The sequence below is a fragment of the Oncorhynchus masou genome, chromosome 1 (assembly GCF_036934945.1).
Source record: "Oncorhynchus masou masou isolate Uvic2021 chromosome 1, UVic_Omas_1.1, whole genome shotgun sequence".
Taxonomy (NCBI): domain Eukaryota; kingdom Metazoa; phylum Chordata; class Actinopteri; order Salmoniformes; family Salmonidae; genus Oncorhynchus; species Oncorhynchus masou.
In genome coordinates, this window is record NC_088212.1 from 36,106,627 (window position 1) to 36,121,177 (window position 14,551).

A 14,551-nucleotide genomic window follows, 5' to 3' on the forward strand; every position below is an offset into this window, starting at 1 on the left:
AGGAGGTGCACAATAGCTATTGTCTCATATTCAACCGCTTAATGCTAATCCACTAGATGACATTCAATGACATTTCTTTCAAGTCACATTCATCAGCTTTCAAAATATCATCCCTTTGTAAAGAAAATGTTATGGGCACATGAGTCATAGCAATCACAATCCCCTTTGCACCTACATTTTGACCATTCAGTATAAATAAATGAGAGACAAAATATGAGAGGCACCAAAAAATGGTTTAGAGAGAGTTATTTATCTTCAAAGCTGTTCACTTTTGGCCGGGCATCAGAAAATACAGTGGGAAAAGAGTTTCTTGCTGAGCGTAATAAATTGGAACGCTTTCAGTACTTTGTGAAGACCTGTTATTCTGTGGGTGGGTTTTAACGATTAGAGAGTTGCGAGGCCATTATCCAGTAGGAGGCTGTAAGTGGAAACACAACAAAGGCAGGTAAGTGGGCTTACACTGTCAAAGTCAAACAACCACCCGCATCTGGCTTTACATCTGTAAAAATAGGCCCTGGCTTCCATGTAACATGCAGTGAACATCATTGTGGGTAAGGAAAATCTTTAGAAATCCTGAAATGTTCCAATATGTACACTGCCTGGCTCTGTACACAATGTTTTAAAATATAGCATTTTTTTTATTAATGCAGTTAATTAAAACATTTTATTATCCTAACTTTTCTTGGAGGACTGATACCAATTCCTATTTTACAATATATTACTATTATTTAGACATCTTTACATTGGTTTATATATTAATTACTTTAACATCATTTGTACATGCTTGTGGAATTGACATTCCCTGGTCAGATGAAGCATAAGAATGTAAAAAGGCACGCTGTTGCTCTGATAATTAGTGGCAAGCAATACAGTCAAAAGAAAAATACAAAATAATATCCTTTTGTATCTGTTAGAACAGTAGTTTGCTTTGCATTCTGATAAGTTCATCAGGACGATGAACAGCTTTTTGAGTCATATAAAAAAATCCCTTATCAGGAGTGTGAAATGTCCAAAGCAATTATCCAAATGACAGCCTGAAGTAATTACAGATTGATATGGCGACTGATAAGCAATTTCATATTTTGATCTGCTCAGTCGAATCAACAAAACGACTCGCTCCAACCTCATCTGCAAAGATTCCTGGGATTGGCTTTATATCAAAATCACAATTCTTGTCATTGTCAGTGTTGAACCACATTGGGAGTTTCATTCAAGTGTCTTATTATTATTTTGTACATGTAGGTGTATGTTCTGTAAGAAATGTAGAGTATTTCAAACAGTACTATATAGCTTGCTGTAAGCCTATGGTATGGTCTCCACATTTGACCCCCAGCTCAGCTGAACACATACTGTATATTGATCATATTCTTCTGAAGATTCAGCAGTTGAAAGCTTTTTGCTCTAAGGGGAGGGCTCAGTGCACACAGTCCATAGAATAATCCACGCACTGTGAACTCATCTCATCAGTCCCAGGGCCTATAGCTATCTCATATGAAATGCTCTCTGACAGTCTGTCCATGGGTTTGTCTTCCAAGACTGAAATTATATAATTTTCTCAGAGGTAATGTCTTGCCTCAATGCCTCGGATGCTTTATCCAGTTCCGTATCACCCACTTTTGACCAGAACACCTCTGCACCACCAGTCGAAGGCCAAAGTTGGCATCTTTGGACATCTCCACCTCCAGGCACCGCCCAGTGTCCCTGCTGATGATTGGACCATTCTGCAAAACAAGACACGAAAGGATCCTATCAAAAACACTGATATTGAAATAGAACACATTGTATCCTCAAATCACTCTATATTCCTGATGGTAGGTATTATGTTCAAATAGTGTTACTATTACCCGCTCCATACAGGCACACTCGGTCATGTGACAGTTGTGAATTCAAATGCACTTAATGGACGTGGGATTTGGCATACTCTTCTACAATGGAGGGACCTTTATCACCAGCAACAACATTTAACACATAGCTCATACTATTATAGAGAACAATTTATTTTCCTCTATGTATGCAATACATGACTCAGTTCATTTGAAGAAGCTCGAGGCTCTTCCAGAAACATGGATCAATTATTGTATTTGAATCCATTTGTGCTTTGATTTTACCTGTGTAAAATCCCACAGCCTCTGCGAAACCCGCGAAACAGAGTCACATTTTTTCAAGCTGGGCGTGCGCCCTCTTCCGTCGTCAATGAGACATTTTGTATTGGGCAGGAAGGTGGTTGACCCTAGGGGTCCTAACTGCAGCAGGCCCTCTGTTGAGTAACGGGCAAGCTGAAAAACAGAGATGAACATCAGGCAGTTAATTTGATTATTACAAAAAGAAACATGGATCAAAAATGCTGTACATTTACAATTGCAAATACAATTGGTAAGTAGTGCACCAGGAAGTATTTTCACCATCCAACTCTAATTCAGTGAGCCAATTCATTAGCTGTATGCAGACTGTATGTCTAAGGACATGATAATACAGAACAGAGGCACAGTTTATTAATGCTAAAGATCTTTTCAACCAGACATAATCCCTGGTCATTCAATCGAGTACTAGAAAGTGTGTGTGTCTGTGTGTCGTATCTGTTACTTAATTAAGGATACAGTAGAAATAGCATCCATTATTCATTACACTGATCCTCTCACAGAAATGAGTAGACAAAGATAGGTGGGTCTTCAATACAGCCCAACATCGCAATATTCTGCTCTTCCCCATTGTTCCACAGTCATCCAGGTAAAAGGGGGTGTTGTAACGGAGGTAACTGTATGAACCAGAACAAGAGGAGGTCGGGGTCGATCAATATAACGGAATGCTTTTGAACCCATATTGTTGACGACCCGGATTAGATGGACATTATGTGAGCCTTGCAGCTGAATGAATGGCTGCTGCTGCAGGCTGATATTTTCTGTTACCACTCCCTTAAACCACATACTCAGAGCTGGATAAACAATATACAAGCCAGCTCATGTGGGGACAGTGGCTGTCCTGGAGCTCTGGCTGAAGGTGACAGAGTGCTCTTTGTGCAGAGTGCTGCACATAAAGAGACACCAATTTGGAACACATGAAAAATGTGGAATAGGTTCATCACTTACTTGTCCAGACTTTTACTACCTTGGGTCTGGTGAAGGTCCTGTGGCTGATTGCCTTTTCACTATTTCTATTGAAATACCAAGGGAATGTACTTCAAATACCATCTTTTCAAATCTTTTTCATGTTGAAAACAAGTGTACAATGTATATCCTGGAGGAGTAAAGTCGATCCTTGAAGTTAAACTCTATCCATATTTTTCTGTGTCTTGGGATGTTAAAGTGACCATATTGCCAACACACCGGCAGTCACGAATCATGACCAGTCAAACTCCACCTGACAGTTGAGACACCATAGGCTTCTCCAAAAGTGAGCTCTGATGCCGCTGATGGTCATTAGTAGCATACCAAACTTGCCAATGGCTAGTCGCTAATGGCCTGGTACTCTATTGGTACTCTATCGTCCCTCTAATCACTCTGACATCAATGCAAATGGATTGAAAATCAAATCAAAAACTTAATCAGAGCCCTGGCATTAAGAGTCTGAGTGGAATAGAATCACCTGTTGAGCAGCGAAAGCCTGCTCCTCATAGCTGGTTGATGCATGGAATGAAATGTGTTCATATGAGCCAAACGTATACTGCCTATGCTATGTAATTGCGTGAGAAAACAGAGTTGATGGCCTCTATTAAAAAGAGGAGGATCCCATCAGCTTTCTATAAACTAGGCCTACTAATAGCCTATTAAGCATATTGGTTCACTTTACAACCGGAGTAGCCTACCTGGCTGGCACGAAAAAGAACAGCGGGAAAAGTGTCCTCCATTAGTTATTGAAGTGCATGTCTGTTTTCCCCTGCTCCTGTTCTGACAGTTGCATAATAATTGCCCATTTTACAGTAAATCAAAACTAATTTCACTATTCGAGTGCATGCTATGTTTTTTTTGTGGGCCATTTTCAATAAAACAAATTCCCACACTTATATTAGTAGGCTAATTAGTAGACTAGAGCAGATAAGTTTCATGCAACTTTTTTCAAATCATCATCAGACTCGCATCATGCAGCTTTAGTTATGATACAAACCTTAGCTGACATGTTTTGATTTCTAATATATCCTAAAGTTGCATAAATCCCTCATACAGTTATAAATTAAGCATACAGTGCCTTCAGAAAGTATGAAAAATCTTTGACTTTTTTCATATGCTGTGCTGCAGCCTGAATTTAAAATGGATTAAATTAAGATTTTGTGTCACTGGCCTACACACCCCATAACGTCAAAGTGCAATTATGTTTTTAAACATCTTTACAAATTAATAAAACATGAAATATTAACCCATTTGTTATTGTCAGCCTAAATAAAATGACTACCTTATTTCTGTACCACACAAACAGTTATCTGTAAGGTCCCTCAGTCGAGCAGGGAATTTCAAATACAAAGGCCAGGGAGGTTTTCCAATGGCTAGCAAAGAAGGGCACCTATTGGTACAGTACATGCGTAAAAAAAATGTAAAAAGCATACAATGAATTTCCCTTTGAGCATTGTGAAGTTATTAATTACACTTTGGAGGGTGTATCAATACACCCAGTCACTACAAAGATACAGGTGTCATTCTCAACTCAGTTGCCACAGAGGAAGGAAACCGCTCAGGGATTTCACCATGAGGCCAATGGTGACTTTAAAACAGTTACAGAGTTTCATGGCTGTGATAGGAGAAAACTGAGGATGGATCAACAACATTGTAGTTACTCCACAATACTAACCTAAATGACAGTGAAAAGAAGGAAGCCTGCACAGAATACAAATATTCAAAGAAAATGCATCCTGTTTGCAATAAGGCACTAAAGTAAAACTGCAAAAACTCAATAACTTTACACTATGCCCTGAATATAAAGTGTTATGTTTGGGGAAAATCCAACACAACACATCACTGAGTACCACTCTTCATATTTTTCAATTATGGTTGATGGCTGCATAATGGTATGGGTATCCTTGTCATCAGCAAGGACAAGGGTTTTTTTAGGATAAAAGGAAACAGAACAGAGCTAAGCACAGGCAAAATCCTAGAGGAAAACATGGTTCAGTCTGCTTTCCAACAGACACTGGGAGACAAATTCACCTTTCAGTAGGACAATAACCTAAAACACAAGGCCACATTTACACTGGAATTGCTTACCAAGATGGCATTGAATGTTCCTGTGTGGCCTAGTTACAGTTGGGACTTAAAACGGCTTAAAAATCTATGGCAAGACTTGAAAGTGGCTGTCTAGAAATGATCAACAACCAACTTGTTAGAGATTGAAGAAATTAAAAATAATAATTAGGAGATTATCCCAGAGAAGTTGGTGTTTGGTGGATATATTGCCACGGGTGTTGTTAGGCCCGAGACTAAGTGTTATTGCTATGTATCTATGGACATGACCCAGTTGTTCGTTCTAAATGTGTTATTGCCATATTGATTTGAAACATTCTGATCCCTTGCTTGCTAGCTAGCCAACTACGGCTAACTTACAGTCACATCAAACGGCGCAGCTAGAATAACAGCAAAGTAGCTGCATTTGCATTTGTTAAAGCTGTTTTCTAGTGACATTTATTTGGATATATCCATAACAATGAGCTAATGATGCGCGATTTCACCTGACATAGAAAATGTGCTCGTCAGGACACTGTTCAGAGAAGCTAAGTTAGCCAACAACACAGCTATCACAATCACTTCAAACTGAAGCTGGAAAGACTACAATTAATTTTGTTTGACATGTTTTCTATTGGCATTTGTTTGTATATATCCATAAAAAGTATGCCAGCTGATTCTTGATTTCGACTGGCTGAGAAAAGCGGTCTGCCCATCTGTCTCAACCCAATTCCCGACATGTGCATTACTATGGGACAGCTGACGATCGAATTTCAGTACTGAAAAAATGTACAAATGTCAGAAAGACAGACAGTAAGGTTTATACAAATCTCCGCTGTTGACAACCAAATGCTAGTCTAAAAAATGGGAGATAATGTCTAGATGCTTTTATAGTGGAGATCAAGATTATAAATTGTCTGCATGGGCTGATGAGACAGTGGATTGGTCAGTGAGATGGAACAGAGTAAATAGGCATTTCAACATCATAGTTTTAGCCGTTTGTAAATTGTGAAATAGATACCGGCTGGAATGTGGTTTTAACCAATCAGCATCCAGGATTAGACCCATGTGTTGTATAATGTTCAAATATTGTACAACTGTGAGAGAAAAATAATGCATTTACCTGATTTGTTTGATATTGACAGCTAACAATTAATAGTTAACAAATAGTAAGACATTTATGTTCTATTAATGCTGTGTTTCTGTAAAGGGATGGTTTCCACTCTAGCTTCCTGCAGTCAGTCTGGGCGTATGGTCAAGGGAATGGGTTTTTGCTAGAAATAGCTTGAGCTGACAATGACTTGGTGATACATATCTACAGCTGGCATTCCATAGACAAGATGTGGTGTGTGTGAACCGAGACAGAGAGAGTCTGGAAGAGTTTAGAACAATCCCTCATCTTCATCCTGGCATCTGGGAAACTAAGCCAGGTTGGGGTAAAACAACATCTATGCAGATCACCAGGAGATGAACCCAAGGTGGCTTGTGGTGCCCCTAAGTCAGCACAGGAGGGGTGGAACCAGCCCTGACTAAGCATTTTTAGGTCTCCTATATAAGATCTCTGTTTTTACATTATCAGTTAAGCTCTCTGCAACATGCACTTCAGAGTGTGCTGTTGACCAGCTTCGTTATTGCAATAATCAATCGCTATTAAATAAAGATGATTGTTTGAAGAAATGACAAAGTCTCTCTCAGTATAAATTTCCACGACACAACCCAGGTGTGCTAAGCTTTTAGAGATTTATTCAGAAAATACTCACAGCTGTAATCGCCGCCAAAGGTGATTCTATCATGTATTGCCACAGGGTGTGAATACTTATGTAAATTAGATATTTCGGTATTTCATTTTCAATAAATTTGCAAACATTTCTAAACACACTTTGCCATAATGGGTGTTGTGTGTAGATGGGTGAAAAAATAATATATTTAATCCATTTTGAATTCAGGCTGTAACTCAACAAAATGTGGAATAATTCAAGGGGTATGAATACATTCTGAAGGCAATGTAGGAGGACCTGTTTCAAATAAGCACTTTGTTAAAGAACAGCTGCATGTGCACACTCCCTCGGAAATCGTTTGGGGAAAATATCCTTTCTATTTTATTCAGCTACATTCAATTGTTTATTTCTTAACATATAATAATATAAAATAATGCCCCAGGAATTATAAGTAAATCTTATCTGCTAAATGAGCTAGTGTTGCCCACAGCCATATGGCATAGCCAGATCTGGGCCTGACATAAGGACAACTCAGAATATGCTATTCTGTTCTTCTGAAATAATCCACATTTTCTTCATATCATTATGTTTCTTAGACCTGCCTATAATAATGGATTTATTGTGATGGTGTAGGCTATATTACATTTATTTACTCAACTTTTTCAAATGTAGATGTTTCAAAAGGTCTGCATCACTGGATTGTATGCAATACGTGGAAGCCTGGAGATGCTAAATGTATTTATGTTAATTTATGTTCAATTACCATGAGACCGGCAGTTATTTGCTTGACAGTTACCGTCTGACAAAATTTCATGACCGACACAGCTCTATCTGTATCACAAAGTGGTAGCCTTTTCCATACTGTTTTAATCACTATAACCCTGTTTGAACATGGATTCCTTCCTGGCAGCAAGACGAATACATCTTAAACGATTATGTGATTTCATTTGTCATTCATTCATTTCACTCTTCTTTTTTCTTCTTTCAAATGTCCTCCAACTGACTTTCCATGCTGGTGTTTAGGGGTTGTGTAAATGTGTAGCAACTGGCGTTGATAAACTGATTCATCAGTAGTGGAAATGAGAACTGTAGACAATCCAGCAATATAATCCCTGTTAAAATGTGTTTACAGCGTTAAGGAGTGGATGCCTTTATTTCCTAACGCAATTAAAATCTGACTATAACAAATCATTTGCCACCATAAGGAAAGTATTATGCCAAGCCAATCAACCTGTTCTCAAAACATTAGAGCCTGATGCTCAATTACTTGGCGCAGTAAAGTTTGGGTGGGAGCCTCTTTGGGTCAGGCTAATCATGAGTTTCCTAATTGGCTCATTAACACCAGGCTGGGGTACAGTATAGTAAATACGATGTATGTGTGTTATTGTATAGCAGGAAGTATTTCAGAGTGAGACTTCTTGCTATGGAAATCCCCTCTCCGCACCTCGTTCTACCACGGAGCGACAGCTCTGCAACGTGCCACTCTGAGATTGCTGTACTGTACTCCACTGTACAATTACCTTAGTTTGAGGCCTATCATCCCATTTCTATAAAGCTGCTGACTATGCTCTCCGAACAATTACACTGCATTAGTAGCTTTTCAATGTAAATAGTATATATTTTTATGACTGCTGAATACCAACTATCAATCACTTAGATCATGTACTTTCAGATAAATAGCTCATGAAACAACTACTCTACATCCCTCTAAATCGTGCGTTCTTCTGTCTCTTCTCTCAACTCACTACTACATCGCACAGTTTAGGCTTGATCTAAACTGTGCGATGTAGCACGCTCACAGAAGAAAACTTAACAAAATGGAATTCAATTAAACTGAACTGACGTTGGTAAATTAGTTGTTTAATAAACAAAAAATACAGTTAAAGTCGTTAGTTTACATACACTTGGAGTCAGTGGTTGGAGTCATTAAAACTGGTTTTCAACCACTCCAAAAATGTATTGTTAACAAACTATAGTTTTGGCAAGTCGGTTAGGACATCTACTTTGTGCATGACACAAGTCATTTTTCCAACTATTGTTTACAGACAAGTTATTTTACTTATAATTCACTGTATCACAACTCCAGTGGGTCAGAAGTTTGCATACACTAAGTTGACTGTGGAAAATTATGTCATGGCTTTAGAAGCTTCTGATAGGCTAATTGACATTTGAGTAAATTGGAGGTGTATCTGTGGATGTATTTCAAGGCCTACCTTCAAACTTGGTGCCTCTTTGCTTGACATCATGGGAAAATCACAAGAAATCAGCCAAGACCCCAGAAAAAAATTGTTGACCTACGCAAGTCTGGTTCATCCTTGGGAGCAATTTCCAAATGCCTGAAGGTACCACGTTCATCTGTACAAACAAACAATAGTACGCAAGTATAAACACCATGAGACCACACAGCTGTCATACTGCTCAGGAAGGAGGCGCGTTCTGTCTCCTAGAGATGAACCTACTTTGGTGCGAAAAGTGCAAATCAATCCCAGAACAACAGCAAAAGACCTTTTGAAGATGCTGGAGGAAACAGGTACAAATGTATCTACAGTATATCCAGAGTAAAACAAGTCCTATATCGACATAACCTGAAAGGCCACTGAGCTAGGAAGGAGCCACTGCTCCAAAACCGCCATAAAAAAGCCAGACTACGGTTTGCAACTGCACATACGTTTTGGAGAAATGTCCTCTGGTCTGATGAAACAAATATGTAACCGTTTGGCTATAATGACCATCGTTATGTTTGGAGGAAAAAGGGGGAAGCTTGCAAGCCAAAGAACACCATCCCAACTGTGAAGCGCGGGGGTGGCAGCATCATGTTGTAGGGGTGCTTGGTGCAGGAGGGTCTGGTGCACTTAACAAAATAGATGGCATCATGAGATAGGGAAATTATGTGGATATATTGAAGCAACCTCTCAAGACATCAGTCAGGTTAAATCTTGGTCGCAAATGGGTCTTCCAAATGGACAATGACCCCAAGCATACTTCCAAAGTTGTGGAAAAATGGCTTAAGGACAAAGTCAAGGTATTGGAGGGGCCATCACAAAGCCCAGACCTCCATCCTATAGACACTTTGTGGGCAGAACTGAAAAAGCATGTGCGAGCAAGGAGGCCTACAAACCTGACTCAGTTACACCATGTCTGTCAGGAGGGATGGGCCAAAATTCACCCAACTTCTTGTTGGAAGCTTGTGGAAGGCTACCTGAAACATTTGACCCAAGTTAAACAATTTAAAGGCAATGCTAACAAATACTAATTGAGTGTATGTAAACTTCTGACCCACTGGGAATGTGATGAAATAAACAAAAGCTGAAATAAATCACTCTACTATTATTCTGACATTTCACATTCTTAAAATAAAGTGGTGATCCTAACTGACCTAAGACAGGGCATTTTTATTAGGATTAAATGTCAAGAATTGTGAAAAACTGAGTTTAAATGCATTTGGCTAAGGTGTATGTAAACTTCTGACTTCAACTGTAACTGACATTTTAGTTAATCGCTCAGCACTACATTGAGTAGAACTTTCAACTTTAAATATTTTTTTCTACAAAACTTAGAAATGTGCTGTTTTCACATATGTTGACACTGGTATTGTGCTGGAGATAATGAAATGAGGTTGAAAAGTGTTGAAATTTCCCTTAATATATCCCCTTTGGGCTAGGGGTCCCGCTAGTGGGACAACTTCCAGTGACACTGGAGGGCACGCAATTCAAATAAATAATCATATAAAAATGATGGATATTAAACATTTAGGTACATACGTTTCTTATATCAGTTGAAAGCTGAAAAGAAATATGTTCAATAGGAAACCGATTTTAGCTGTTCCGTTCTGTCTTCATTGCGAGCAAATACATGAATTTCCAAGACTGTGTCCCTGTACTAAAACTGATATTTCTTATTCGTTTTGGAAGTTACAAGCCTGGGCTCTCAAAAAAAGAAATCCGGTTGATTTTTCTTTGGGTTTTCTCCTACCATCTCTATTGTGTTATATTCTCCTAGGCAAGCCGACCATACAGTACAGAATCATTGGACAGAACACATGGGGGTTGAGCAACAGCAGGAGACCAACTTGTGATGTGAAACACCCTGCTTGCGTCCACAATGGCACCCTATTCTGTATGAGAATGACATCCTATGCCATTTGGACGCAGCCCCTGACTACTACAGATCCCTATGCTGGGGTCTTAAAAATCCTCTGAGCATAAATGGTTCAAACAGAGTGCAACAAACATCATCCACTGCTCCATGTACACCACACACATCAGGTATTCCTGCTGGGATGAGCCAGGTGGGTTGAGTGGGGCGACCCTGGCCCTGGAATCCCCGTCCTCTGCCATATATCAGGATTAGCCCAAATGGACAAGGTGAGCCATTGTCATCTTGGTTTTAAACCTCCTTACAAGAGGCATGAGGGAAACAGAGAGACTAATAAAGATTTATTCCACACAATTACATTTTTTATACATAATAGGAAAAGTTCAGTAAAATCAAAACGACTGTAAAAATGGAATTGGATCCTGTGTAGTAGCTTTGTAATCTAATGATACAATGACATAACATTCATTTCCATTTGTTTATTTCCCCTGAGGGTTGGATTAAAGACTCAGTGTAGCTTTACTGGACCGCACTGAGCTCTCTCCGGAGGAGGGAAGGGGAAAAGAGCCAGCCAACACTGCAACTATTTTATATTCAGCATGCGACTGATAATAAACATGTCACTCCGCATCCAGAGGGGGAAAAAAATCAGCCATGAATAATATTTGCATGATTGCAGGCACACAAAAATAGTTGCAAAGACCCTTTTGCCCTCACACTCACAGGTCAGCACCTAGTGAATATTCTATAATGGAACTACCAGGGAGGACATTGATTAAAATATTACAATAAACAAATGGGAAAGAAAAAAATCAATCGAATTATGAATTTTACTGAACAAAATTTTAAACCCAACATTCAACAATTTCAACGATTTTACTGAGTTACAGTTCATATAAGGAACAAAGTCAATATATGTTTTATTTTATTTATTAGGCCTTAATCTATCGATTTCACATGACTGTGCAGGGGCGCAGCAAATGGGTGTTCCCAGGAGAGCATAGGCCCCTCCCACTTGGGAGCCAGGCCCACCCAGGCCCAGCCAATCAGAATGATTTTATCCCCATAAAAGGGCTTTATTACAGACAGAAATACTTCTCAGTATCATCAGCTGTGCAGGTGGTTGGTCTCAGATGATCCTGCAGGTGAAGAACCTGGATGTCGAGGTCCTGTGCTGGCATGGTTACAAGTGGTTTGCAGTTGTGAGGCCATTTGGACATACTGCCAAATACTCTAAAACCACATTGGAAGCAGCTTATGGTAAGGCAATTAACATTACATTCTCTGGCAACTGCTCTGGTGGGCATTGTTGCAGTCAGCATGCCAATTGCACTCTCCCTCAAAACTTGAGACATCTGTGGCATTGTGTTGTGTGACAGAACTGGCCTTATATTGTCCCCAGTGTAATGATCATGCTTTTTAATCAGCTTCTTGATATGCCACACTTGTCAGGTGTATGGATTATCTTGGCCAAGGAAAAATGCTCACTAACAGGGATGTAAACAATTTTGTCCACAGAAATAAGCTTATTGTGCATATGGAACATTTCTGGGTTCTTTTATTTCAGCTCATGAAACATGGGATGAACATTTTACATGTTGCGTTTCTATTTTTGTTCATTATATTCTAAATATATTCACAATTCTGAGCTTATTTCCCCAAAATGAAAAGTGATTTGTAGATTTTGCTTGGCTGTCAATATTGAGATAAGTGTTATACCAAGGCAATACACTGCATACTGTAAGAATAATGCTTAAATTCTTTTGCGAAGAAAGAAGGTACCTTCATGTTCAACCAACCGAAAATGTAAACAGTCTTTATATTATTTGTAAATATACAAAAGAGAGTGAAATCTGCCAACCTGTGAGGACATCCCGTGGCAGGGGTAGAGAATGGCTTTGTCATCGTCCTCTGATCCCTGGTCCAGACAGTAGCCACTGGCCTTACTGTTCCTGACCTGCAACACACCAAAAAGCATAGACACTTTACTGTTCCTGACATGCAACACACCTAACAATAGACACTTTACAGATCCTGACCTGTAACATACCAAACACAACATATACAGTAAGGCAAAAAAGTATTTAGTCAGCCACCAATTGTGTAAGTTCTCCCATTTAAAAAGATGAGAGGCCTGTAATTTTCATCATAGGTACACTTCAACTATGACAGACAAAATGAGAAAAAAATCCAGAAAATCACATTGTAGGATTTTTAAAGAATTTATTTGCAAATTATGGTGGAAAATAAGTATTTGGTCACCTACAAACAAGCAAGATTTCTGGCTCTCACTGACCTGTATCTTATTCTTTAAAAGGCTTGTTACCTGTATTAATGGCACCTGTTTGAACTTGTTATCAGTATAAAAGACACCTGTCCACAGCCTCAAACTGTCACACTCCAAACTCCACTATGGCCAAGACCAAAGAGCTGTCAAAGGACACCAGAAACCAAATTGTAGACCTGCACCAGGCTGGGAAGACTGAATCTGCAATAGGTAAGCAGCTTGGTTTGAAGAAATCAGCTGTGGAAGCAATTATTAGGAAATGAAAGACAAATCAAATCAAATCAATCAAATCCAATTTTATTTGTCACATACACATGGTTAGCAGATGTTAATGCGAGTGTAGCGAAATGCTTGCGCATACAAGACCACTGATAATCTCCCTCAATCTGGGGCTCCACGCAAGATCTCACCCCGTGGGGTCAAAATGATCACAAGAACGGTGAGCAAAAATCCCAGAACCACATGGGGGGACCTAGTGAATGACCTGCAGAGAGCTGGGACCAAAGTAACAAAGCCTACCATCAGTAACACACTACGCCGCCAGGAACTCAAATCCTGCAGTGCCAGACGTGTCCCCCTGCTTAAGCCAATACATGTCCAGGCCCGTCTGATGTTTGCTAGAGAGCATTTGGATGATCCAGAAGAAGATTGGGAGAATGTCATATGGTCAGATGAAACCAAAATATAACTTTTTGGTAAAAACTCAACTCGTCGTGTTTGGAGGACAAAGAATGCTGAGTTGCATCCAAAGAACACCATACCTACTGTGAAGCATGGGGGTGGAAACATCATGCTTTGGGGCTGTTTTTCTGCAAAGGGACCAGGACGACTGATCTGTGTAAAGGAAAGAATGAATGGGGCCATGTATCGTGAGATTTTGAGTGAAAACCTCCTTCCATCAGCAAGGGTATTGAAGATGAAATGTGTCTGGGTCTTTCAGCATGACACTGATCCCAAACACACCGCCCGGGCAATGAAGGAGTGGCTTCGTAAGAAGCATTTCAAGGTCCTGGAGTGGCCTAGCCAGTCTCCAGATCTCAACCCCATAGAAAATCTTTGGAGGGAGTTGAAAGTCCGTGTTGCCCAGCATCAGCCCCAAAACATCACTGCTCTAGAGGAGATCTGCATGGAGGAATGGGCCAAAATACCAGCAACAGTGTGTGAAAACCTTGTGAAGACTTACAGAAAACGTTTGACCTCTGTCATTGCCAACACAGGGTATATAACAAAGTATTGAGATAAACTTTTGTTATTGACCAAATACTTATTTTCCACCATAATTTGCAAATAAATTCATATAAAAT

General features: G+C 39.5%; 1 protein-coding gene across 1 annotated transcript in view; it reads right to left on the reverse strand.

The window, feature by feature from the left end:
* Positions 1–237: 237 nt before the first annotated feature.
* The window catches only part of LOC135543247 (polypeptide N-acetylgalactosaminyltransferase 9), a 91,821-nt gene continuing 77,507 nt past the window's right edge, over positions 238–14,551 (reverse strand). Inside the window, exons 9-11 of the mRNA XM_064970381.1 lie at positions 12,822–12,917; positions 2,109–2,276; positions 238–1,721 (exon numbers count right to left, since the gene is read on the reverse strand). Coding sequence (XP_064826453.1) covers positions 1,575–1,721; positions 2,109–2,276; positions 12,822–12,917 — 411 coding nt within the window. The 3' untranslated portion in view covers positions 238–1,574. The remainder of the gene's footprint in view (positions 1,722–2,108; positions 2,277–12,821; positions 12,918–14,551) is intronic.